General features: G+C 40.4%; 1 protein-coding gene and 1 long non-coding RNA gene across 6 annotated transcripts; one reads left to right on the top strand and one right to left on the bottom strand.

The window, feature by feature from the left end:
- Window positions 1-245: 245 nt before the first annotated feature.
- LOC121814374 lies at window positions 246-12,835 on the bottom strand. 3 transcript variants are annotated; one of them, XR_006054295.1, is made up of 3 exons: window positions 12,721-12,799; window positions 11,737-11,823; window positions 246-374 (listed from the first exon to the last, which is right to left on the bottom strand). It is a non-coding gene; the product is annotated as an uncharacterized LOC121814374 (long non-coding RNA). The 3 variants fall into 3 exon arrangements; XR_006054294.1 differs by lacking the exon at window positions 246-374 and adding an exon at window positions 7,585-7,695 and having other exon boundaries at window positions 11,737-11,820; window positions 12,721-12,835; XR_006054293.1 differs by lacking the exon at window positions 246-374 and adding an exon at window positions 7,585-7,695.
- Window positions 12,785-25,981, top strand: LOC102309268 (ceramide synthase 2). 3 transcript variants are annotated; one of them, XM_005920622.3, is made up of 13 exons: window positions 12,785-12,955; window positions 13,607-13,780; window positions 14,540-14,657; window positions 15,886-16,004; window positions 16,195-16,252; window positions 18,593-18,643; window positions 19,729-19,821; window positions 20,257-20,385; window positions 20,951-21,060; window positions 21,180-21,333; window positions 21,612-21,720; window positions 25,308-25,410; window positions 25,838-25,981. In XM_005920622.3, exons 2-13 carry the CDS (start codon window positions 13,614-13,616, stop codon window positions 25,908-25,910), a joined length of 1,284 nt encoding a protein of 427 aa, XP_005920684.1. In that variant the 5' UTR covers window positions 12,785-12,955; window positions 13,607-13,613; the 3' UTR covers window positions 25,911-25,981. The 3 variants fall into 3 exon arrangements, with proteins under 3 accessions (XP_005920684.1, XP_005920685.1, XP_042075919.1); XM_005920623.3 differs by having other exon boundaries at window positions 12,794-12,984; XM_042219985.1 differs by lacking the exons at window positions 21,612-21,720; window positions 25,308-25,410; window positions 25,838-25,981 and adding an exon at window positions 21,402-21,575 and having other exon boundaries at window positions 12,795-12,984.
- Window positions 25,982-26,207: the final 226 nt, after the last annotated feature.

Here is a 26,207-nt window from a genome sequence, read left to right as displayed (position 1 = left end):
GTGTGTCAGTCAGCAGAATAAAGAGTGCTGTATTATGATTTGTTTCATCCAGCCTCTCCCCGAGTCAGCACATCTGAATACTGTGTGTTTGTCCTCGAATGAGTAAATTAAAGTCTGCGCATTATGTGTGTCTGCTTTCTCATTTTAAAAACTGACCCGCTTTGATAGATGCCTATTGATACTGGTTGATAAACCTATAGATTTGGGTAATACAGGGCTGATAGATTAGCTTCTACCCCGGGGTCAATATATCAGGCTGGCGGGGGGCTGATCCCTCAGCTGTCTGTTGTGATGTACGAGTATGGATGTCCTCATATCAACTAACCTCTTTCAGTTCTTTGGAGTCTCCTTGCTTGTCTGACTGCAGCTGAAGCCTACGAGGGAACGAATAACCATACGTGAAACGTCAGAATTATTAATGTATGGTGCCATTATCAGGTTTATTATGTTCCTACAGTTAGGTTTGTACGTTTTTGGACGCTGTACACCAGCACAGTGGGTTTTAAACCTACATGTGACTGAAGTGCAAAATAAAAGAAACATCTTCCATGAACTGTTTAGGATCTGCAGCCATTTTCATACACAGTCCCAAATTTTCAGGGGCTCAAAATTAACTGGACAAACTAACAATCTTAAATATATGGATTTTTCTAATACTTTGACTGGAAAGTATTTAACTTTGACTTTGATTTTCATCCATGATTACCTGAAGTCTGCCTGGATCTGAGGAGCATAGCCTTGTACACGTTGCAGTTCATCCTGCTGCTCCTATCAGCAGTCACATGAAGTGTTTATGTGACTCTGGCGGCCGTACATGCCAACATTCCTTCATTCATGGAGGCATCGTTTAACGATGCTATGCCTACCTTCTTGAGAGAGTTCATGACTTGGCTAAATGATGTGAAGTTGTTTTTCTTACCCATGGAAATTACATTATCACACACTTTAGTCGTCTCCTGTGAGCTTTCAGGCCTGTTGGTGTTGCAGTTTATTCCATCTTTTTAAGAATGAGCCAGATTGTAGATTTGGCCACTCTTACTCCACTCCTTGCTCTCTCTGAGGTTTATTTTGGCTTCCTTAGCTTGCATCACCTTTGGGCCTCATATTGACAGATCTGGGTCATTTTCTAAGTTGAGCTCTTGGAAAACGACCCAGATCTTTCACCCGTCAGATTCATCAGTAAGAAGGGGAAAGGACACACCTGGTCATGAAACTGCTCGTCCTTATTGCCCTCATACGTTTGAGCCTCTGAAAACAGACTGTGTGAAGTACTTTTGTTGAGCCCCATGAGTTAAAGCTGAAATCTACACTTCAGTCACAGCTCGATTGTTTGACTTAAAATCCACGGTGTTGGTCTACAGAGGCAAAATTGGAAAAACTGTGTCATTCTCCAAATACTTGGATTTAACTGTATGACATGCACTTTCTGTCAATGTGGAGCATGAGTGAAGAGTAAAGCCCTCACTATACTGAGAGTATCTTACTGGGAAAAGTCCCTCCAAGCAACAACACACTTACTGCACTCAAGTGAATGGGATTAAATGCAACAACACAATCACCTCAGAAAGGAAAAGGGTCATGGAGGCAGAGCAGAGCTTTCTTTTAACATCGTCTTGGTGACACACTACCATGCATACATCAAGCTGTAATCTAGTCTACGTTATAACAGCGTTATCATAATGCAGGCAGCCCTTCAGGCATTGCCCTAACAATGGCTAAACAATTTCGTTTTTTGGTTTAGGTTTATTTTATTGAGGGCGTTTATATGGTTTGATCTCAAACTTTTAAATGAGCGCCAGCATAGAGACAGAGGCAGTGTTTTTAGTGTTAGCATATGGCTTCTTCTTTGCATGATAGAGCTTTAACCTGGATTTGAGGATGGCACGTTGAAGTGTGTTTACAGAGAGTGATTTCTGGACATGTTCCTGAGCCCATGCTGTGATTTTCATAACAGAGTCATGTCTGTTTTTAATGCAGTGCCGCCTGAGGACCAAAAGATCTTGTTGCGCCGTTCCAACTTAAAAAAAAACAAAACAGAAACGTTACTGACATCAAATTTAAAATGAGCTAATATTTGTAATAAAAAATTGCAATAAAAATATCTTATATTTATATATTGTAAAAAAAAAAAAAAGACTATTCGAACATTTGATATGTTTTCTATGTTTTGTTGTGAACAAATACGGGTTTGTGAGATTTGCATTCTGGTTCGTAGATTTAGAGTTGTATAGATAGGAAGGGCAGCAAAGTATAAACACTGAGTTTCATCATCTTGTGGGTTGGAGACTCTTACCATTTATGACCACAGTGGGTGCACTGCTGGAGCACTGCTCATTGTTATGAGATTATGATCCCCTTCAGGGCAGTGTTACAATCCACCGACTATTAATTAAACCTACTGGGAGATCCCATGCAGCCTCAGGCAGGGGAGATGTGGCTGTGTATGGACTACAGTCTGCAGCAGTGTTTGTAGAGTTTTAATTGTGTCAATTAATTACTTCTCACAGTGAGTTCGGAGCTTATAGCCACAGGCACAATCAGGTAGCCCCGCTTGTTTTGCTCCACTTCTTGATCATGTAATTTTTTGCAGGTCAGCAAAACCTGGAGTGCAACCTGACATCAAATTTAAATGTCGTCTTACACAATATAACAAAGGAATGGGTTTAAAAAAAACAGCAGACTCTCATGGTATTAATGAATACACCCTGTATTTAAAAAAAACTCTGTCAATGCTAATATTTTAATACAGGAAACATATTTTTATTAAAGAAGGAATACCAGTTATCCATGAGGCAAACCCTACTTATAGTCTTATTGTCCAAAACAGACAATGTGTTCATCTGCAGTTTTTGTACATTTGCACAGATCTCTTAACATCACTTAAAAGAAATCTAATCTAGCTTCATAACCCATGTTTTGTTGAATAAGAGCTTTAATCAGAATATTAGACATAAAGAATAGAATAGAAAAGAACAGGCCAGAAGATGAAGCATTTACTGTGATGTTGAGAAATATATCATTAGGTTTGGTCAACTGTTCTGTACAGTGAGCTACATAAAAACAGAAACGGGGAGACACGCACACTCACACAATGAGGGCATAATAGCACTTAAATTGAACATATACCCCAAGGAATAGCTGTTGCACTTAAAATGACTTGTTTTTTCCTGATTTACAGGAGTTGAGCCTCCTGACATCCCAGTGGAAGAAAACTAAAAGTTTCTCTGAGGTTGCTAAAACACCAAAATCCCCACAAAATCCACAGAAGGTATGTGGTCAGTGGTGGATCTATGTTTGTCTTTACTCCTCTTATTCCCCGCAGGATAATATTCAATAAAATGTCATCGTGTTTGTTGGTGGTTCAGCCAGACACACTTGTCTCAGGTGCATTTTTAGTTGTTAAAAAAAAGGAAACAAAGAAATGTAAATCTATGAAAGTGAAATATTTGCTGTCAGCTGTCTAACACAAGTCTTCTCTGTGCAGCTGCTTTTATTTGCATGGCATGGAGCATTAAGGTAATTTGATCATTTAAATTTCAAGGAAAACAACAACAGAACAGGCGTTTGTTCCATAATGGCTGTGTGGCTATCAGGATCCCTGACTGTCCCCACGTCATGCACTCCTCTTATATAATTCAAAAGCCACATGTTGTGATTTACTCATCCAAACGAAAACAGTGTGTGTGTGTGTGTGTGTGTGTGTGTGTGTGTGCATGGCACAAGGGCAGTCGTTGGTGGGCGGAGAGGGAGGGAGGTGGGGCGGATCCGTGAAACTGAAGAGACCTTAAAGCCCTCAGAGAAAGCAGAGTTCAGTCTTGAATCTGTGCGTGCAGCGTGAGTGAGCACAAGTGAGCTGTCCAAGGTGCTGAAGGGCTACTGCTGCATCATCATCATCATCACCATTATTATTACACAGTCCTCACCTCAAGGTAAGTTCTAATCTCTTCTGATCGTCCTCCAGTTTGTGTTTCATGACAATGGTGACTGTGCTTGCTTCGTTAAACTTTTGTTTGTAGGAGTTATTGTGGTCCTGCATGCCTAACTTTTTAAATGGCAACGTCTGCGAGCTGTCAGAAACAGTAGCAGGTGTGATTTGTGAGTTCTTGTGTAACTTTATGACACCCTTTAAAACATGTTCAATCCTCTCTGTGCTACTTCTATCAATAATGTTTTAAAGGAACTATTAAGAGCGGGGCACCTTAACACCTCACATGTGATACAAAGATACAAACCATAATCCAGGCGATTTTCATCTTGTGATATATTCTACAAAAACATATATAAAAATATATTTATGAAGGAAGTTAATTCTTTCACTTCTCAACAAGCCTGGAAAATTAGAGCTTTTTAAACCACTGCAATGTTCATCTTACGTCTTTGATTTTAAAAATCTGTGAAGTGTTTAAAAGTTACAGCGTGTTTTAAAAGAAGTTACATTCAAAAAATCCTTCACTGAAATTCAGTTAAAAACTTCTAATTTCGCTCTGTTTTATAATAAAAGAGTGGGAAAATTGCAATTTTTTAAATTCATTTAAATAATTTGTGTTTTAATATCCATTAAAAATTGTTACCTTTTAATGGAGAACAAAAAAATAATTGCATAAGAGGCCGAATATGAAGTTGTTTTAGGGCTTTAATCATCTTAATGACACCAAACACAAGTTTAACAGCAACGTGCTCATTGTTGGGTGGAGATTGCTTCCCCTTTTCACAGTCTGACAGTCCAACTTTAAGGATTTACTTTAGTTTTCAGACAATATCCGTTTCATTTGTAGAAGTCCTTGACATTTTCAAAGCTGCTGTCATAATCCAGAGCCCTAAATTGGAGGTATTACAGGTATTAAAGGCACGAGGAATGCCATATGTCACTCAGTGTGTCGTCAGATTTCACTGGCACAGCTGCTTAGTGCTTTCATCAATCTCTTTTTTTTTTTTTTTTGCTTTATTGCTTAAAAAAAAAAAGCTTCAGATTTTATTACAAATCTGGAGCCCTGAACTGTCCACACCAGGCTTTCATATTGCTGTTTTGCGTAAATCAGATGGTCAGGCAATAAAGTGTGATTTATGTGCTGTTTAGGAACCAAAGCAGGTCTCGCTATGAAGATCAGTGATCCATGAAATTGATGTGGCTTATTCTTTTATATTCTTTAAAGCTTTTGTGTTTGCTTTGATTCTCAGGGAAAATGAATTTTCACCTGTGCTCTTGGATCTGTTGCTGTTTGTTTGTCATTATGACCTTGGCTAATCTGCAGAGCTGTGGAATGACCTAAAAACATAAAACATGACTTCTCTGGTCACACCTTTGAAACCCCAGACCTGCAACAGACCCACATATATGATAATCAGTGCTTTGTCTCACGCCTTGATTTAAATAAAGGTGGGGAAAGGATGCAAAGTGCTGAGTGATTCCTACCTCATGCATTTAGGAAACTGGTAAAGCTGCGCTCCAGAGAGCCATAACTTTGGTTGTGTTGCATAACTACTGGTTAAAGTGTATTTTGTCAGGGCAACTGCTCAAAAGGATTTAAGAGAAAGCAAATCTTTAACTTTTAAATCCAGTTAATCTTCTTTTGTGTTTACAGCCAGCTGCTAAAAATCAATCGAATCCTTAAAAAAAATGGAAACGGTGAGAAACTGCTATCCCTGTTTTCATTATCAGCCTTTTTTCAAAGTGATTTCTGTCCTGCCGTGTAAACGTTATGTCCGCTCTATTGACTGCCGAGCCCGTCCTGCCTATTTAGCCTCTTTTCTTCTTCTTCCACACATGGCTATTCTGTGCTGTCCAGACCTGATGCAACCACAGGCCATTTGATAATTGATACTGAGGCAGGCACTTTCTTTCATTGTGTCCAAAGGTCCCCTATTAAACCTTCACTATGCCCTTAAGTCCCATCATTGGGTGAGCAAGAGTGCTATCAGCGTGTCTTTGTGAGGATCTGCGGGGTCTTAAGGAGGAAGAGGAAACCTCCTGGAATAGAATCTGCTGATGGGGGAATTCACCTATCGCAGGAAAATGTCTCTCTATTAAAGAAGCTGTGCAGGGTGTATCCATGCAAGAGTGCAGCAACTCCCTAAGGGTTTTCTCCATATTTCTTTTTCTTTCCCCTCATCAGTGCCTGATTTATTTATCTTCTACTAAGCTATATCTGAATTCAGGAGAGATTGTTTTTCTCACACAATTTTTTTTTGTGCTTGCAGGAAAACCCCCAAAATATTCACTTGGTGCCCAGAAACAAACAAATAAAATTTAACCCTGGTCGAATCCTGAATCAGTGGGTTTTCTCTACATCCAGGAAGTGCATACTGGAAATTTACTGAGTTTTTATTGCTTCTTTTTTCCTTTTAGGTATCCTGATGACTGAAACCCCAAATGAAAAAGCTCCTCGTGACTCCAGATGAAGAAGTAGACACAAAATACAAGCTTTGCTCAGTAACCAGGCCGACACAGTCAAAACAATTTGAATGCAAAATAATTCTGTGAAGCAGCACGACACACATCATTTCCAGCCGGCAGGCACTTTGATTGATCCATGGGACATCTTCAGTCACTCAGCTGAGATTTATACTCACTTTGTAATTACAATAAAGGCTTCCAGAGAGCTGCTATTGGATGACAGTTAAAATATTGACCAATAACGGAGGATTACACAGAATAAATAAATCAGGGACCTCTACTTTTGTATTGTTTAGATCTCTTGAGAACAAATGAGTGCTATATAGGGATCATGCCAACACCAGCCAGTTCAGTCTAATTTGCCATGCTGAGCATGCCCCAGCTTGCCACACCATTTACCAGAGGACTGATTAATTTGCACTGCTAATTTGTGCTGTGTTATTTCTGTTGCCCTGCGGCTTGTGGAAAACACTGCATTTGAGCTCAGTCAGCTATTAGCTGCCAGATTTCACTACGTGAGCTTCCTCCATGTTTAGAAACCACGAACATTAACAAAGGCGACCATGTGGAGCAGTGCCACTCCTCAGAGCTTCTGACTGCAAAGAAACAGTCATTTAGTTAAGCGATTTCAATCTCCAAAAACATTCCCTCACTTCCAAGATGAGCAACACAAACTACTGGCTCATGGACTATGATGTTTCTTCTCCAGCTCCGCCCGGGTATCCCCGGGGCCCCACCGTGCTGCAGCCCGTGCCGGGTCACCCAGAACAAGGATCAGCCCTGTGTTTTGTTGGCCTCCTCGTGCTGCTGCTGCTCTTCCTCGTGGTTCGTTGTGTCCGCATCATTTTAGATCCTTACAGCAGCATGCCATCGTCATCGTGGACGGACCACAAGGAAGGTCTCGACAGAGCACAGTTTGATTACGCCATTGTGTAACAGCGGAAGCGGCTAGGGATGAGAGAAATATCCAGTGAAAAGCTTGGTTCCTGGTGTAAAAGGAAGCTCTCAGTCCTTATTGCATAAGAATATGAAAGCACTGAACAGAAACTGTATGAGGGCAAAATGCAGCACAGCAGAGAGAACAAGCAGAAACACCAGAAGCCCAGTTTCCATTTTACTTTACAGACATTAAGTGTGTGTGTGTTATGTACAGTGCTTTCAGTGACAGACGCTGCAGGAAGAGAAGGATCCATATCTCCGCATTTCTTCATGACTCGTGCTCATCATGTCATTTTATAATTCTATAATGTTTTTTTTTTTCTTTTACAAATTCCAGAAAGCAGATCTCCGCAGGAGATGTCCTGATCAAATAAGAGAGAAACTAAATGAGTTTAGGATAGACATGGAAATCATTTAGACACAACTGCACTCACTTGCAAGAGCTTTAGAAAAAAGGAGCATATGCTTTCTATGATTATTAGGTAAAAGGCTGGATTAGTTTAATTGAAAAGATCAGGAAAGAAGGTCTGAGTTTGCTTGAAACTGTAAACTTGATTTTTTTCTAAATCAGCTTTGACTCGTGCTGGACATTTGGTGGCTTTTGTGCCACCACTCTGATGACCCTCAGGTAAAGTTCTTGACCAATTAACCAAAGCACCTGTTTTTAAAGATGCAATTTAGATTTCCTTCTGAAATTGAGCTTTAGCTTCTATTTATATCTTTTTCTTTTCAAATTCACTTTGTCCTAAATTCAATGTCTATAAAAGCTACATTTATAATGAATAAACATCACAAAATTTTCTTTGGGGTTTTGCTGTTTCACGTCACCATCCCTTTAAAAGGCTTATGAGGCTCACAGCTCTGATTGAATGTGTGTCATATAAAGTTCTGATTATGAAATGCAAGTGCACCAATGTCCTCCCGCTAATCCCTTTTGCCTTTAGGCCCCATCCAGTGAAACACCAGCCAAATCTGTTCAACAGTACCTGTAAAAATAGATCTATTTCATACTAATACTGCTCCTTTGGCCTCTTGTTTTATATTGTTTCTGTCCGTGTTATACTGTAAAGCCCTTTGAAACGTGGCTCTGAAAGACTTTATAAATAATGGCTAGTATTGATATTTCACAGATTTTTCTGTTTCCATAATGATTAAAGACTGAAATATCAAACTGCTGTTTGTGATCAAACTTACTGGACGTGCACACTCGCTTGTTAAAAAAAGAAGAAGAAAGAATGAAAGTGGAATTCATTTTTTAAAATGAAATAAAAGCTTTCGTCTTGCCCTGCTTTTAGAAACACTAATTCATTTACAGATCTGCAAACTGCACTTAACTACATGCACACAAATCCATGTCAGCTACTAACTCATACACATGAACCTTTCCTGTGCAAAGGCTGTCCTTGTTGCTGTGCTAAAATCGATAGCAGGAAGATTTAGTGCGAGGGACATCAATCGAATAATCAGTTAGGGGCTTGCAAAGAGATACACAGAGTAGGGTGGAACCTAATTGTACCAGATGAACCTCCAAATGAAATGTTTTTGCAGTGGCGTTCTTTCTAAGTTTCTAAACAAACCACTTTTTAGCTGCTTGCACAGTAACGTAGCTCTGACATGTATGACAGGAGATGTAGTTCAGTTTAAAACTCTTACTTTGAAATGATCAAAATGACATCATCACTCCGTAGAAACACTGTATGCTCACATGTCTAATACAGCTCTCCATCCTGCTAACATAATTAACAACCAGTCAAATACACATGCGCATATCTTTATATGTCATGTTCTTCTTATGCAACAGCTAGAAACTGATCATGTAATGTGTATAAAATTTAAAATAAACTGCCTTCTTGTATTGTGGCTATAACAAAGAGTTTTAGGACATTCAGTGTGTGATTCGGTTACAGGGAGACGGCTGGACTTGTGATGAAAATTAATAGTATTCCTTCCCATGGATTAAAAAGACTCCATTTCAGTTGAGGTGGAATCATTTTTAAAAGTATTTCCTAAGGCAATGCCATTAATTTCCCAGAGGTTTCCTTTTACTTCCAACTTTCCCCTTCCTGTCAGATTTTCTGCTTCAGTTTCTGACCTCTCCTGGTTACTTGGAGAACAACAATCTATGTTCAAACAGCTTTGCAGCACCAAGGAAGCACACAAACAAACACACACACACACATTTTGGATAAAATGGAAAATAAGAAACGTATAACTTTCAGAAACACCACATGGTTATCTACAATCCTTTATTCAGAAGGATAAATTATAGACTCTCTCTGTGGACTTCATTTTGCCCGTGCTCTCTTCAAAGAATATAGAAATTCTGTATAGTACTGTATAGATAATAATGGATTGCATTTATATAGCGCTTTTCGAGAACCTCAAAGCGCTTTACAATATCACTATTCATTCACTCTCACATACTGGTGGAGGCAAGCTACAGTTGTAGCCACAGCTGCCCTGGGGCAGACTGACAGAAGCGAGGCTGCCATATCGCGCCATCGGCCCCTCTGGCCAACACCAGTAGGCAAGTAGGGTAAAGTGTCTTGCCCAAGGACACAAAGACCCGGACAGAGAGCCCAGGGATCGAACCGGCGACCTTCCGGTTACAGATGCGATTCCCAACCCCCTGAGCCACGGTCGCCCCGATAAAAGGCAGCACTGATCTAGGGTTTGTCTGCCTCTGGTCCACCACTTTGAGTGAGCATTAGATGAACTGCTGACAACCAGGGTGTCTAGAGGATTAATCCTGATGACTACTGTGATCCCCAGGGAGGCACAGTGGAGTGCTGGTTAGCACTGTTGCATCACAGCGACAAGGTCCTGGGTTTGAAACTTATAGGATAGCTGGAGCCTTTTGCTGTGGAGTTTGTATGTCCTCTCTGGGCACTCTGGCTTCCTCCCAGCATGTTAGGTTAACTGGTGACCTGTCAAGGGTCTACCTTGCCTCTTGTTCTATGACAGTTCAATTCATCAGCAACCATCACCTCAGAGCACTTTATATTGTAAGGTGAAGAACCTACAATACAACAATGGGAACTGCTGGAGTCGTCGTAAAATTTGGTCCTGTGTCTTTTGGAGAGTGAAAAAGTTGGAAACATTGGAAACATATTAAAATAAGATGCTACTGCATATATGATCTCGTCCAGTGCTTTTAGCTTTTAGTTCAAAGTACCACTGAGCCAAATCCAGAGAACAGAGCTGAGATGTACAGCTGGAATCTCCCTGAACTGAACTGCTCACAGCAATTTATTAGTCAATATAGCTGCCTTAATTACTCAATGGGGAACTTGTTAGAGATTTAGCACAAAGAGTGCAGTCAGACTTCTCTAACCTGACCAAAACAGTCCAGTGCAGTCCAAGAGATGGCTGGAAACACTGTATAACAACCCCGACCTCATTAGTGTCGAACTGAGCTCGACAGATTTTACTTCACTGGGTTCTGACAATTTACTTCCTTGCCAACACAAAAAAGGCATTCAGTTCCCTTCACCCTCCCGCAGACTGTCTGCAGAAAAACACATGTGCACATGCACACAAACATGCAAATACGTCTGGATCACACACACAAAACATTGCCTCAAATCTGGCTCAGGTGATATGACTGACTCTCATTTTAATATATTTCACGTCTGACCTTTTAACAGCTGTCCTTTTTTACAGCTCAAGAACATACCAACTAAATGCAGATCAGATCAAACCTTCCTGAATATGCAAACATGAAATACACAGAAAAACACACCTGCGCGTACCAGGATTCCCACTGATTTACATTCATTTCTTTGTTTGACAGTTGACACCTAAAGCTTAACTTTTAAATATTTACATAATGGAAATATTTGAACTCTTAAAAAGGGGGAATTAAGTCTTTGGAGTGCAGCTCCACAAAGAGATATTATTAAAATTGCATTAACACGAGTAACACAAGTACACTGGTGTTATACATACACTCATACACTTCAGTGAAGGACAGCCCACACCCAGCCACATGCAAATCATAGTAATTTGTCTGCTGCATAATGTACACAAACTCTCCCCTTACTGCCCGAACACAAGTCATTTAAACACCTTTTACCTGTATGTGACCGAATACTGCACCTACATGCCTGAGGCGTGACACACACAATTCTAGTGTGTCATGCACAAGCTTATTGCCAAACAGCTCCCCAGCTGAGCTGTTTGGCAATAAAGATCGGCACATTTGCATAACAGTGCTGATGTTATCTGCTAATCTTGGGACATGAGGAGTGTTGTCTGCAGTGCTTGAATGTGGAGGAGGACAGTGTGAGGAGGACCACAGTGTGGCTTTGGAAGAAGTGAACCATTTAAAGTTGTCCTGAGTTTTCTTAAGGGTAAAAGTTCAAAAGGTTTGCCTGCCAGCCTGTGCAGAGAGGTGTGCTTACCTTCGAAGCTCGTTGCAATGGGTTTCTGGAGCTGCTTTCCCAGAGAGAGCTGGTGACCTGGGAGAAGTCTGCCATGAGAATAATCTACTAAGGAGTAGAGGGAAATGTAATCAGGCATGTTTCCCATCCATGATATTCAATCAAGGATTTAATCAAACAGTTTTTACAGTAAAACAAAGTGTAATGAAATGGAATAGATCACAGCTTTTGTGCCATGGTTGCCCCAGTTTGTGTTATTCATATAATGGTTATATAGTGGAACATCATGACAGGTTAACAACTATAAGGCCTGATATGTTAAAGACCATGCACACTGAAAATAGGCCTATCCCTGCTTTCCCAGCTATTAACCACTTATCCTTCTGCTTAAATTGTAGCAAGCAATCAGCAATAGCCTGCCCACCCACTATAACTTAAAAGGTAACCACAGAGCCCACTTCACACTGTGAATCATTCCCCCTGAGCCGGAGACACCCCTGGTGCGTCAGTCCCCCCACAGCTATCAATCATTCAGACAGACAGAGCAGACCGGAAGTCTTCACAATAAAGGTTCACTGCTACATTTTTGAACCTACCACGACCTGACTGTATTTGGCTGTATAGAGATCAAAAAGCATGAGGTGTTAATAAAATATGCTTACATTAATTAAAAATTATATTTAAAATAAATAAATAAATTAATAATAATAATAAATGTTATTTGAAAGCGTCTTTCAAAACACTCAAGACACTGTAGACAGCAGAATAATAAAAGCGACATAAAAGCAAACAGTTTACACAATCATAAAAGCATAAGACATAAAACAAATTGAAAATAGTAGAGTGAAGAGGTTACGTGCGATAAGCTATTTTGAACAAGTAAGTTTTCAGTTTGGACTTAAAGAGAGAGAAGTGATATTTCTTTATTTACTCTATATTTATACAAATTTATCGGGGGGGGGACACTAAAACTAAGTAAATAAACTACTAAAAGCTACAACATACTCTTCCGAGGGCTTTTACTTTTGAAGGTTGTCCCACAGCTTCCTTTCCCGCTTCATTTTTTTTTAAACCCCGTCTGACTTAACAACCGTTGCAGATCGATGATGACCGAGCGGCTCGGATCTGCTGTCGTCTTCAGGACACAGGAGCACCACGGCGCATCGTCAGCCACCCAGGGCTCAGCCTGAAATCTCGGTTTAAGCTGGATTTTCTTTCAGATTCCTGCCTCATTAATTCGGTTTGTAATTCACACGGAGGTCCTGGTCGGTAGGTTTCTGCTCTGGATCCCGTTTCTTTCGGCGGTCTCATTGCAGCTTACTGCGTTTATCCATGGAAACAACCAACTGAAGTGCAGTCGGCTATTTCTCTGCACTTTGTTTAAAAGAGATCGTTATTCACCTGACCCGTGCTTTATGGTTGTTAGGATGATTAAGTCTGATCTTGTAGGACAGGAATTTTCTTATTGTGGGACATTTTTATTTATTTAAGAGTTATTATTATTGTTGATTTTTGATAACATATTGTAGTTGAGGTGACAGATGTAGGATCATAGGATGCTTAGGATGCACCAACATAGTGCTCTTCTTGTTGTAGCTGCTGTCTCTCTCACGTGACACCTCACCTGCTGTTATACCTGGATGAATTCATATTTGTTTGCGCTCAAGCTTAACTGTGTGGAAACCTCTAATGTGTACTGTACATATTATAATTGGTTTGTGCATTTGTGTCTATGTGTGTGTTGTATATTGTATATTATTTGCCCTTCAGATTAGATGCCAAACTTAATTTCACAGTTTGAGTTATATACCTTTAAATGACAGTAAATCTAATCTATTCTTATTTTGTTCTGTCCACCATGTTCTCTTATTCTTCTTCACCTGTGCATCAGAAAAAAAATGGAGATGCTGCCTGATTTATGGAAGGAGGACTACTGGCTTCCTCCTGGTGTGACCTGGAGAGACATGGAGCAAATGGGGGACTCCAACCGCCCCAGACCCCTGGACCTTCTCATCGCTCTGCCCCTCGCCCTGGGCTTCGTAGCCCTCCGCTACATGTTTGAAAGGTAGCACACAGGCCTTCTTTGTTTTGAAATGGGTGAGTGAGTGTTTGAGATAGTGAAGGGTCTGCAGCAGAGCACACAAACATTTCACTCCACTGAAGCTGAAACAGCACTTACAAGTCTTTTCGAAAATACAGCAATCATATGAGGTCGTTGTCACCACTGGGGAAAAAAGTAGTCGCACCGCATTTGCTGCCTATAACCAAGCATCCACAGTATCAATAGAGAGGACTTTGTAAGAGGATCCGAGCTCTGGGACAGTGAGCAGGTGTTTTTGTGTTTTTGGTGAGTGGAGCTGGCATTGTTAGCATGGGGGGAGAAAGACTCTGGAAACTAGAGAGGAAGATAAACAGAAATGAAATGAGGGAGAAAATTAGAGACGTTCAAACCTAAATGAAGGTAATTTAACATATTAGCTGTGAGCAAACAAGCAGAAGATGCGTCAAGAGACTCAAATTGCTTGTTAATCATACTTAAGATGTCATGTGATTGTCAAATGATCTCATGTTCCTGGAGTGGAAAAAAATCATGCATGGCTATGATTAACTAATAAAAGCAGGCTTGTTTGCAGGTTTGTAACAATGCTTTAACCTAATGTTTTTTAACTGTTGTGTTGCTAAGTGAGTGGTAATACAATGCATTCATATGTAAGTGCAGTCACACGCTGGTCACCCAGCGCTCTATTTACAGCTAAACAGTGACTGCTACCCCGAGTATCCCCCGTCCTCTTTTTAAGATACCTTTTGTTCTCTCTGCCCTCAGGTTTGTTGCCCCACCCATGGCCAGGTGTCTTGGGGTGAAGAATAGATTTCAAGTGACCGCTGCACCATCGCCGAATCTGGAGTCGTTTTACATCCAGAACAGGAGAGAGCCGACACAGGTGAGCCTGAGGAGGCCTCTGCACGCATGCAAACACGTGGCTTAGTCTTTGAATTTGTATTTTTTTAAAGTCAGGTGTTTTTCAAATGATTAAGCTGGCGTGTTTTCATTTGAAAGTTAAATTTGTGTGTAAAGGCACTTTGTTTTCCCTTTCCCCCACAGCATTAAACACACAACCCCACAAGGTCATCTTGTGACCTTTCACAGGCTTCTGGCTAAATAGAAATGAGTCCAGCAGACATTTGCTTTTGCTCTAAAGACTGAAGAAATGTGGAGGGTCAGCTTAATGACTTATTGGCTGAAAACTGACAAAAAGCCTCATAACTTAGAAACGGTGCACGGTGGTTAGCACTGTTGCCGCACAGCAAGAAGGTCCTGAGTTCAATTCCAACATCAGGCCGGGGTCTTTCTGTGTGGAGTTTGCATGTTCTCCCCGTGTTTGCGTGGGTTCCCCCCGGGTACTCCGGCTGCCTCCCACCGTCCAAAGACATGCAACTTGTGGGGATAGGTTAATTGGATAATCCAAATTGCCACTAGGTGTGAATGAATGTGAGTGCGAATGGTTGTCTGTCCCTGTGTGTTGGACTGGCGACCTGTCCAGGGTGTACCCTGTCTCTCGCCCTATGACAGCTGGGATGGGCTCCAGCGCCCCCCGCGACTCTGAAAAGGATAAGTGGAAGCGAATGGATGGATGGAACTTAGAAACTATGATTCTTACAAGTGTGGTGTGTTCTTTTAACATATAGACAAAGACTTGAAATAGCAGGTCACATTTGACCTCTGACCCCTGTAGATTGATCTGAAGGTCAACATGTTAATAATGCTATATAGAGCTATTTAAAACTATGCTTCTTTCTGCCATTGTTTCCACTGTAGGCATATAAAGAATGATATGTAAATATCACATTATTTTTTATGACTTTGTTATGTACAATATAGTAACAGGTTATAACTTTTAAAATACTGTTTAGATACATATGCAAAACAATGAAATGAATGCTACATATGTAAACATTAATAAGAAATAATAAAATAAATATACTCAAAAATGATGTCAAATATATTCAAATGGGTTTGAACAGGAGAAATAAATCGAAGCCTGCACGTCGCACTTACTTTTACTGCACTACAAACTTCTTAAAGTACGTTTTAAAAGAACAATACGAACACGTTGCATTCGAGCGTCGCTTGCTCCACCTCAACTCGTTCTGTGCTGTTTTTTGTTTCAGAGTGAAATGGAAGGCTTGATGCTGTCGTGCCGCAAAACGCAGAGACAAATAGAGACGTGGTTCAAGCGTCGCAGGAGCCAAGACAAGCCGTCTAAAACCAAGAAGTTTGGTGAAGCTGCGTAAGTATTTCCCCTCCACGCCTCCGTCATTGTCCAGTTACTGATGAGTTCCTTCAATAGAAGATCCTCCACCAGTCTCCACAATGACCGATCCTGGAAAAGCTCGCAAGAACTCTGACACTGTTCAAAACTTTTTTTAAAGTGCTTTTTTAAATGGCCAGAGTTTCTCATCTCAGTCGCTGTCTTTCAGTTGGAGGTTCTTCTTCTACCTCACAGCTTTTGTGGCTGGATTGTCCTGCCTGGTTGATGTGAGTGACAACGTTTAATAGCAATGACATTTTACTCCTACTATTGATGCTAAAACAATAAGTGAGTGAAAACAAATGAATTTAACCTTTGTGTTGTCCTGGGGTCATTTTTGTCCCAAAAAGAAATCTTTTGCTATCAAAAATGTGTTTTTTATTCATTAAATGGTCTGAAAATAAGTGAAGTTATTCAGTACTATGCTATGCATGATTGGAATAAGTTGGAATAAGTAATTTGATTTATTTATGGGGGTTTTATTGGATTTTGTAACACCTGTTGTCCTTGGGGGTCAAAAACGGCCAAAGTACAAAGTGTTGCAAAGGGCCATATTTTCATACCATACTGCTTTCAAACATCTTGGATCACTGATGTGTGGGGTCATGCAATGCTCATAACAACAACAACAACAAAACAGGAAGCACAATGAGGAGGCAGGTGCTCTACATTTAATTCAATTTTAATTATACAGCACCAAATCACAACAACAGTCGCATCAAGGTGCTTCATATTGTAAGGTAGACTCTACAATAATACCTACACAGAAATGATCTCACAAGCCTCCATTGCACTGGAGGCTTGTGAGATCATTTTTTTTACCATGTTGTGGAAAGGAATGACCAGTAAAGAAATGCATATATTGTCCTCTAGTGTAATGAGGAGGAATAATCAATGTTCAGGAAGATCCAGGGTTAGAAGATAAAGAAAATATTGCCAATATTTAGATCAAATGCTACCTTTTCTCTGAAAAATCACATCACCCACCTGCAGAAGTGGAAGAAGGCTATGAAGTGAAGGAAAGTGATGAAGAATCTGAAGTATGTTCAAGTAGGTTCTCAGGCATCCAGAATGTGGTAGTCTGAAGAGCTTGGAAAGAAAGTGACTGGGCTTCTTGAAGTTTCTTGAATTTTCAGAATGTGAAAGTGAAATAGAAGATGTGTCAGAGGACTACACATCTTCTATTTCAATTATGATGAAGATCAAGCAAGAACGAGGAGTCAGCTGAGACAGGAATATTTGCAGTAATATGAGGAAACACTGATCTGGTCTTCTATCCTTCCCAGTGACAGACGATGCAGGACTCTCTCGTGCGTCACAGAGAAAGACAATCTACCACGGCACATATGCCAGGTCCCATACTGATTACCTAAAATCCTTAGATTGCTTTTCTACGCGAGCACTGAAAGCATTACACACAATGTATTCTGCTTGTATTATGCTTTTTAACGTTCACATGCCAATGGATGCATCAGAGACCAAGTTGGGGTTCAGTAACGTGTCCAAGGACACCTTGGTAAGAACTCCAGACTAGAGCACACAGAGATTGAACCAACAACCATCCAATTAGCAGATGACCTGCTTTACTTCCAACTCAATGACAAACAAGGAGGGACAACAAGAGAGGAAGAAAAATGGATCAAGAGCAGCTGTAGGCATATGTGGGTGTGTTGATTCTTACTGCCGTGCATCCAGTAAAGTCGCTACGGCCAGTTTATGACATCCAGAGTCTTTTAGGGCAGTTTTCATGCTACCGTGACTGACACAAGATTAATCACAGAATCGCAAAAAGGATATAATTTCTTGATAAAGAAACAATAAATTATCATCGTTCATGACACAAACATGCTCCCATTGGAGGTGTATGGAACAAGTGGGTGTTTCTCCTGCTGTGATGTAAGATCCAGGTACTGATATGACTGTGTGAGCACCAAGTCCCCTTCAGAGGACTCTGTCCACTCCAACAGAACATCCCAAGTAAACCGGGGAACTACAAGATAAAAACATGGGCAGTATGTGATGTCAGGTAATGAGTTGGAATAAAGTTGTATAAAACCTTGAAACACAGAGATGGATGATATTTTATACTTATTGCTTTCAAACCAGATGCGGTCATTTTTGACCCCAGAAGACAACAGATGTGATTATTTGCTGCCAGTGAAAAACTTGAAGTAGTTTAAAAACAGCTTCCTAAATTAACTTTGACATATACCCGTCTGTGATCATCTGTTAAACGATAATCACAATAACTGATGATTTAATTTATTTTTTTTACCCAAAAACAAAGACACATTTCATTTAAATGAGGTTTTATCAGACTTACATTTGAAATGGAATAAAGAAATCGTATCAAAATGTTTGAATTAAGTTTTAATTAAGAGTGGGGGGAAAATCCACTTCATATTAATTAAGTATCAATCAAACCAGATGGAGTCATTTTTGACCCCTGAGGACAACAGGTGTGGAAATCGGGAGGACATTATGAGGGATAATCTGAAAGTTATTTCTGTCCTTTCATACGTTTCCACCTCTTCAGGTTTATTCTAAATTTTTCCCTGTCTGTGCAGAAACCGTGGTTCTGGGACCTCAGGGAATGTTGGAGGCAGTATCCATTTCAGGTGAAAACATTACATACACCACATGACTACTTTGGCAAAACAGAGTGTGCTCCATTAAAATAACCGTTGTGAAAGTCTCATTATTTATGTTGAAAGTGTAACCTGTGTACGGATAGGTAATCCAATTACACCTATTTTACAGAGGAGCTGTAAAACAAGCACAATACAGTAAATTCATGTACAGCATTCAAACTGCAGAGAGTTAACCAGGTTATTTATATAGTGCCAGGATGTCAGAAATGAAGTTAAAAAGTTAAATATGTGCATGTGTAACTTTGATTATATTCAGTTACTCAAGATGGGGTTAAATAAATCTAAACAAGCCAAGAATTAGAAGCCCTGATAATTAACGGTTTATTATAAAGAATCACACATTTACCCGGTTACTGATTTGGCTTGGTCGTTAACTTTGGCCATGAAACTGCATTAGTTTGATATTTAACGCATCCTGGTTCTATATTTAGAAAAGTAAAATATTTTATATTCATATTTACTGCTACTAATAATAATAATACGTAATAAATTATGTGTATAAAAAGTCTATGTAAACTATCATTTGGCAATCCTAACAAATGGAAAGTAACAACTAGCACTTGTGCGACAGCAGTACGAGAAATTTTCACAGCGCTGCCAGGGCATCCATTGCAAATGGGAGACTTTCTGAAATATATCATATTAAGAAATATATATATATAAATATATATATATATATATATATATACATACATACATACATACATAATATACATACATATGTATGAAAAAATAAATAATAATACCGTCATGGCTGAGAATAGTTTCAATCCATCTAATTGTAGTTTATAGGCAAAGAGTGATCCATTATACCGCCTAGTGGGACTAAAAACAAAATGAGTTGCTCAGATTCTTAGGCTTCGGTGGCAAGCGTAAGGATAGCGACACGCTAGAATTATTCATGATAGTTTCCCTTCCTTTCTTAAACAGAAAAGCTTATGAATACATTTCAAATCCTCCACCTGTGTAGGTGCAGTGCTCCCTACTGTTCTGCCAGTATTTAAAGTCCAGGTATTTTATAAAAAAATCACCTTTATATTTGTCCTCCTCAGCCCATGGAGAGAGCTCACTACTGGTACTACATGCTGGAGCTGGGATTTTATGGCTCTCTGCTCCTTCGGATCTCTGTGGATGTCAAGAGGAAGGTGAGGATGTTACACAACAGGCTGCGTTCAGCCCCGGCGACACGTAGCAAAGTGTTTATTAGACAGAAGCGCTTGTGCATTGAACGGCCCGTTTTGTTACGCAAGCATTGCATTGAAAGCAGCTGATTCACTGCGTGCGCTGCCCTTTTAGATACGCCAGAGTTTATATACAGATTGCTGCTGATTGAGTTGCATGTTTCACACACTCCACCACAGAGTGCGTTGCCAGATTTCTTCCTGTCTCACGCAGCAGATGCCCTTTACAGAAGTTAGCTGTTGGGATGATGTTGGTCTAACTGTGGTCATATTTCATGTTTCTCTCACTTCACTTCTGCTTTAATGAGAAACCTGACCAGCACATGGTTAATGAGTGACTGTCTTCTGTTGACATCTGATGGTTCTTTTGTTTTGCACACTGCATGTTTGCCTTTGCAGGATTTTAAGGAACAGGTCGTCCACCACTTGGCTACCATCTTCCTGCTCAGTTTCTCTTATTGTGCCAACTACATTCGCATCGGCACCTTGGTCATGCTGCTCCACGACTCCTCTGACATCCTGCTAGAGGTAACCTGCAGATCCTTTTATTTATGCTCTAAAAGTAAAATAAAGGTCATTTACGGTCATTTTTTTTTTTACATGTGCAGGAAAAAACATCTTGGGAATCTTTAAAAATATAATAATCACTTTGGCCAGACATCCTACATTAATGTAGAAAATTGAAAGAAATGAGAAAAACTGACTGTACAAACTACAATCAGAAGTTCAAACTGCACTTTAGGCTATTCTTAGAAAATATTTATCTAAGACCTCTGCAGTAGCCTGCAGGAAGCAGAAGGATCCTGTGATTGTGCCATGATAGCTAGCGGTGCTGACTGACCTTTGTTAACCTGTGCAAAAGACACAATTGTGAATAACATCAGGCTTCTAAACCTGAGCTGCTTGATGCTTTTTATTTTTGCACTGAAAATGAGAAAACAGCAGGCGTTCTTAGTGTTCTGCTTGACTTAAAGACTGAGCTGTTTTTCCCCATTCTGAAAACATTTAGTTTGTTATTTTATTATCCATATCTACATAGCACTATTGTTGGGATTTGCTATGTGACTTTATTGCACGGTTATTATTTCTGCAGCCTGCAAAGATGTTCAACTACGGCGCTGGCTGGAGGAGATCGTGTGACACCCTGTTTGTTATGTTCGCTGTGATCTTCCTCGTGACTCGGCTGGTGATTTTTCCCAGCAAGTAAGAGATAATTCTCCTTTTTTTTTTGTCGTTAAATTGCTCGATAACTGTAAAAGAAGTGTGGATGAATTTGAACTCTCTCATCAGCAACTTGACTCTATCTATTCGATTACTTACAGAATCATTCACACCACCCTGGTACTGTCCATGGAGGTGTTTGAACCTTTTGCTGGCTACTACTTTTTTAACATCCTGCTGATGGTGCTGCAAGGTCTGCACATCTTCTGGGCCAAGTTGATCTTGCACATGGTCTATAAGTTCCTGAAAGGCAAGGTGAGAAAGAGCAGTGAAGCTATAGTGCATCACGAGATGTCTCTGACATGTTTTCAATTGTTTTGCAGTTCTAATTCTTACGTGATACCACTTGATGCAAACAAGCAAAGAGTCCAATTAAAAGGACGACAGGGAGCATCCAGAAAACTGAACCAGTCAGCTTTATGTCCTCATTCACAGCCCTGTGGTCACAAGAAAATAAATCAGTGTCACCCACTCATTTGTTTTTGGACCTTCTTCGTAGTTTGTAGTGTGAAACCTTCTGTTTTCTTCCTCAGCTGGAAAAAGATGAACGCAGTGATGAAGAAAGTGAGGTTGAAGAGGAAGAGGAGGATAAAGGGGGAGAGGAGAACAAGGACCCAGGAGTTGACTGTTACTGGGAGAAAAGTAAAGACTCTCTTAACTCCAAACTGTCTATGCTCACCAACAGCTGTGTCCTTAACAACCTGGCCAACCACAGGTCGTCTGTGGTGGACAGAATGCGTAAAGCTCAGTAGAAACGTTCTCCGTCCGTTGTTTTCCTTTACTAATGTGAACTGGGTGTGTTCAGTCAGAGCGGTGTCTGTGAGTCAGATGATGCTACTGTCCTTCACTTTTAACTGTGAGAAACTGAAGCAGAAAACATTCTCTTTAAAGCCGGTGTCATAAAACAGGTGTCATAGCGCCCTGCTACACACAGGAAGCACAATCCTGAGCCTCAGTAACGCTGTACAATGATCCATAATGATTCACTGTCTTTAAAGAGGGACGGCAGCCTTCATTTGAAATGTTTTGTGCTTGCTAATGTCCACTGTAGCCTTCACTGCACACGGTTTTCTTTTTATTTATTAGGCTCACGAAGCAAACATTTAAAAGTACAACAGAGATTATTAACACGGACATAAACCAATATCGAAACAAAAGAGCAGGTTGATGTATGTTCATGCGTAGATAGAAGTGCTCTTTAATTACTGTAAAATACTGTTACATTTAAATGCTGAAAATAAAATGATCATTTAGTCTTTCTACCTTTATTTCTTTTTTTGGTTAAAGATTTTGAAAACCACCTCAACCGGCTCCTCATATCGAAAGGAGCCAGTTGAGGTGGTTCGGGCATCTGACAAGGATGCCTCCTGGGCTGGGCGAGGTGTTCCGGGCCTGTCCCACCGGGAGGAAGCCCCGGGGCAGACCCAGGACACACTGGAGAGATTATATCTCTCGGCTGGCCTGGGAACGCCTTGGTGTTCCCCCGGACAAGCTGGAGGAGGTGGCTGGGGAGAGGGAGGTCTGGGCCTCTTTTCTTGGGCTGCTGCCTCCCTGACCCGGCCCCGGATAAGCGGAAGAAAATGGATGGAGGGATGGATTTTGAAAAATATTTCAGTATGTGATTTTGTAGAATTAAAGTGCTGTGCAAAAGTCTTCAGCCACCCAGGAAGATGGGGTGGAGGTGCAGCCATTTAGTCAAAAGTGTTTACGCAGAAGTGGAAAAAATTCATAGAAGGAAAAAGTTTATTGCTCTAAACCTCTTGAAGGGCATTCAAAGTTCTTCTTTGGATGTTCGCTGCCTTTTGTACTGTTCTCTGTGTAAAAAATCCCACACTGCTCGAATAATGTTGAGGCCCGGACTCTGGGGAGGACAGTCCATGATTCATAGTGTTTCATTGTGTGCCAGATGTATTTTTCTTAGATTTCTGGAACAAATTATGTGTTTAAGTAGCAAAAAATACAATTAAAAACTATTTTGTTGGTAAGCTGTGTAGACACAACACTAGTTCATCCCAATGATTATAACAAAAAATCAAATCTCATACAGTCACTGATTCATCATTAGGTTAGGTGCCTTTTTAATGCTTTCATGATTTATAGAACAGTAATAAGAGTCTTAAATAAACACAAAAACTTTGAAAGATCTTCAGAAATCTTGGAGAACTGTTTGTGTTATTTTTCCAGGATCACTTTACACAAATAAGTAAGGGTGGCTAACGAGTTCTGCACAGTACTGTGGTCTAAGGAGCGTCTGGACTTCTTTAAGTTGCTTGAACACGTTTCACCTCTCATCAGAAGCTTCCTTAGTTCTAAGGGCAAATGGTGGAGAGTCCCAGATTTAAGCCCTGTGGGAGTGTCCCCCCACGAGAGACATGGACCCCCTAATGATCCTCTACCTAATTACACAAGCCAAGGTGTGAAGACGGGTGTAGGTCACAATCAGCCAAGGTTTGGGGTGAGCTCATTGTGAAACCCACTTTCGTGTGAGGTCAGATGGCCCAGGATGAGAGTGGGCGTTAAGGTGTCTGGGAAGGGAACTGGATTATAGATGGCCGACAGTTGGTGTCGTAAACCACCGCCTCTGTTCGAAGATGGTCGCTCACAGTGGACAGAGATGTCTTCTTTCAGTCCTCTTTCAAACTGACCAAAATGTGAACTTTGGCATCCTCGAAAGCGTGACCTTTGTCCTTTAGATGGAGAAGCACCGCCGAGTCTTGTCCAGCGGAGGTGGCTCTTCTATGTTGTGCCATGCATTGTGAAGTGGCTGTTTGGTCTCTCCGATGTAGAGGTCTGGGCATTCCTCGCTGCACTGCACAGCATACACCACATTTTTGAGTTTGTGTTTAGGAATTTTGTCTTTGGGATGAACCAGTTTTTGGCTGAGTGTGTTGCTGGGTCTGAAGTACATTGGGATGCCGTGCTTGGAGAAGACTCCTGAGTTTTTCCGAGCACCTTAGACTATGATGACCTGGATGACCGAGAACCTTCACAGACACAGTACTGTAGATTAAACAGTGTCACTATCACCGCTGTTGTGCATCGCCATCTGCTGGCAGCTTCTACAACCACACTAAGGAGGTCCACAGACTTGAATTGCAAAAAGGTTTAATGACCATAATATCACTTTTATGTGAAACCTCTCTCTCTCGAAAAAGAGTTGTTTTTTTAAAATGCACACATAGTTACAAATGTTCCAGCAGAAGAAGAGACGAAAAGCATTATGGTCTGTGATGGAAGTCTTTCCATGAGCCCTTTGTTTTGGAATAAAATGTCCGTAGCTCCTGATGGGTGATTAGAAAGATTCACTCTAGAAGTGATTCAGGCGAATACATCCGTTCAGTTTGTTCACAAGAAAAAGCTCAACTTCTCTCTTTTATTGTTTCTCATGTGGGCTTAATGATCACTCATATTTTATTAATCAATAGTGTTTGACTTAATTCTTATATTATCAATGCTACTAAGAGCAGGACTTCTTTTCTATTTAGTTTAAATCTATTCGTCTTAAATTAAATAGTCCAAGGACACAACGACCGAGACTGACCAAGCTGGGGCTCGAACCGGCAACCTTCCGATTACAAGGCGAACTCCTAACTCTTGAGCCACGATCGCCCCAATTGTCCTCGCTTTCCTCTCTTCCTCTTTTCTTCTATATTTGTTTTTTCAATAATTATTATTTCATTCTTATTGTACTTTCTAATTCTGAAGTATTTCTGTTAATTGATTTCGTGTCATTCATCATAGCAAACACTTGCAGTTAATCTGCGACCTGTTAGTGAGTTTCATCCCAACGTTAGTTACTCCCTCTGTGCAGCAGTCTCAGCAGGACAGATTAAAAACAAAGCACTGGATAAAACTTGTTCACAGCGCTCTGCTCACTGAGTTTCTGAGCGGCTGGTGAACAGAAAGCTTATAAACTTTCTTCTCCTTAACTTCTGAAACGATCATTTTTGTCTGGGAACTCAGTGCACAGTATTACTACATTCATTTTGCTTTATAACTGGATTGGTGTAACTAACAAAGCTCTGTGCATGTAGTAGTACATGCCCACAGTAGCTGTAACCATTAAGTTACTGTCTCACGCTCTTTGCTGGGAAACAGCTTGAGGATGGACTCACCCTGTCAGAATATAACATCCAAAAAGGTGGATTTCACCACGATGGAAGAAAACTGCTGTTTGTTTAATGTTTTAAAGTTGCATTGATAGTTATATACACATGTCTTTCTCTCAGATTCCAACCCTCACCTTGTCCTGCGTCTGAGAGGGGGCATCATTGAGCCATCACTGAAGCAGCTGGCTCAGAAGTACAACTGTGACAGGATAATCTGCCGCAAGTATGTATACAAAACCAGCACACACAAATATTAGCGAGACTGAACTCATTCTCGGAGAGGTGAGGGGATAATTCAAAAGATATTTTGAGCGGATTGCTAAAAACTGATTCCACTCGATTTCATCTTTTTGCAGGGTGCATGGGAAAGGTCCGAAGAAGTAAAACCTTTAGTTGCTCCTTATGCACATGAGGTTTGATTTATTAGCAAGGCTAAATAATTACTGAGTGGCTGATTAAATAATTTTCCACTTTCAAAGAACAGTTGGCAGAATCAAATTCAGTGGCACATTTTAGGTTGACTGGGAATAAGCTCTCCCAGAGCTTTGGCTCCAAGTTGAGTGTTAGCAGATACATATCACAGCCCTCAGTAAAGCAGCGATCTACAGATTCCATCTCACTAATCTAAAGATTTCTGTCATCCGTCTTAGGTGCTATGCTCGTCTGCATCCACGTGCCATCAAGTGTGGACACACCCGCAACATCAGAATGAGGATTCTGTAATCTGATTACACAATCCAGCCGTTAAAAATGCTCCATCAGATTGAATAAAACTCTTTTAATACTGAAGAAAACCTTTTTTACCTCTTATTTTGAAATGTGTTAAACATCAAAATTGAAGAAAACGTGATCGTAACACATTTTTTGCCATATTTAGATCTTTTCCAAAGTTCAGCTTAATCAGGATGTGAATACGAGCTGAATGATTAAAAGAAAAAAATAGATTATAAAGTTGGCCAGTATATTTTTCAAAAACACATCAGATTTATCTACAGTCTGTAGAGTAAACCAACAACATAG

Source organism: Haplochromis burtoni, unplaced genomic scaffold (genome assembly GCF_018398535.1).
Source record: "Haplochromis burtoni strain Fernald_Lab_line unplaced genomic scaffold, NCSU_Asbu1 Contig_41, whole genome shotgun sequence".
NCBI classification, from domain to species: Eukaryota; Metazoa; Chordata; class Actinopteri; order Cichliformes; family Cichlidae; genus Haplochromis; species Haplochromis burtoni.
The sequence above is the reverse complement of the archived record's forward strand: the minus strand, read 5'-3'. Positions and strand labels throughout refer to the sequence as shown.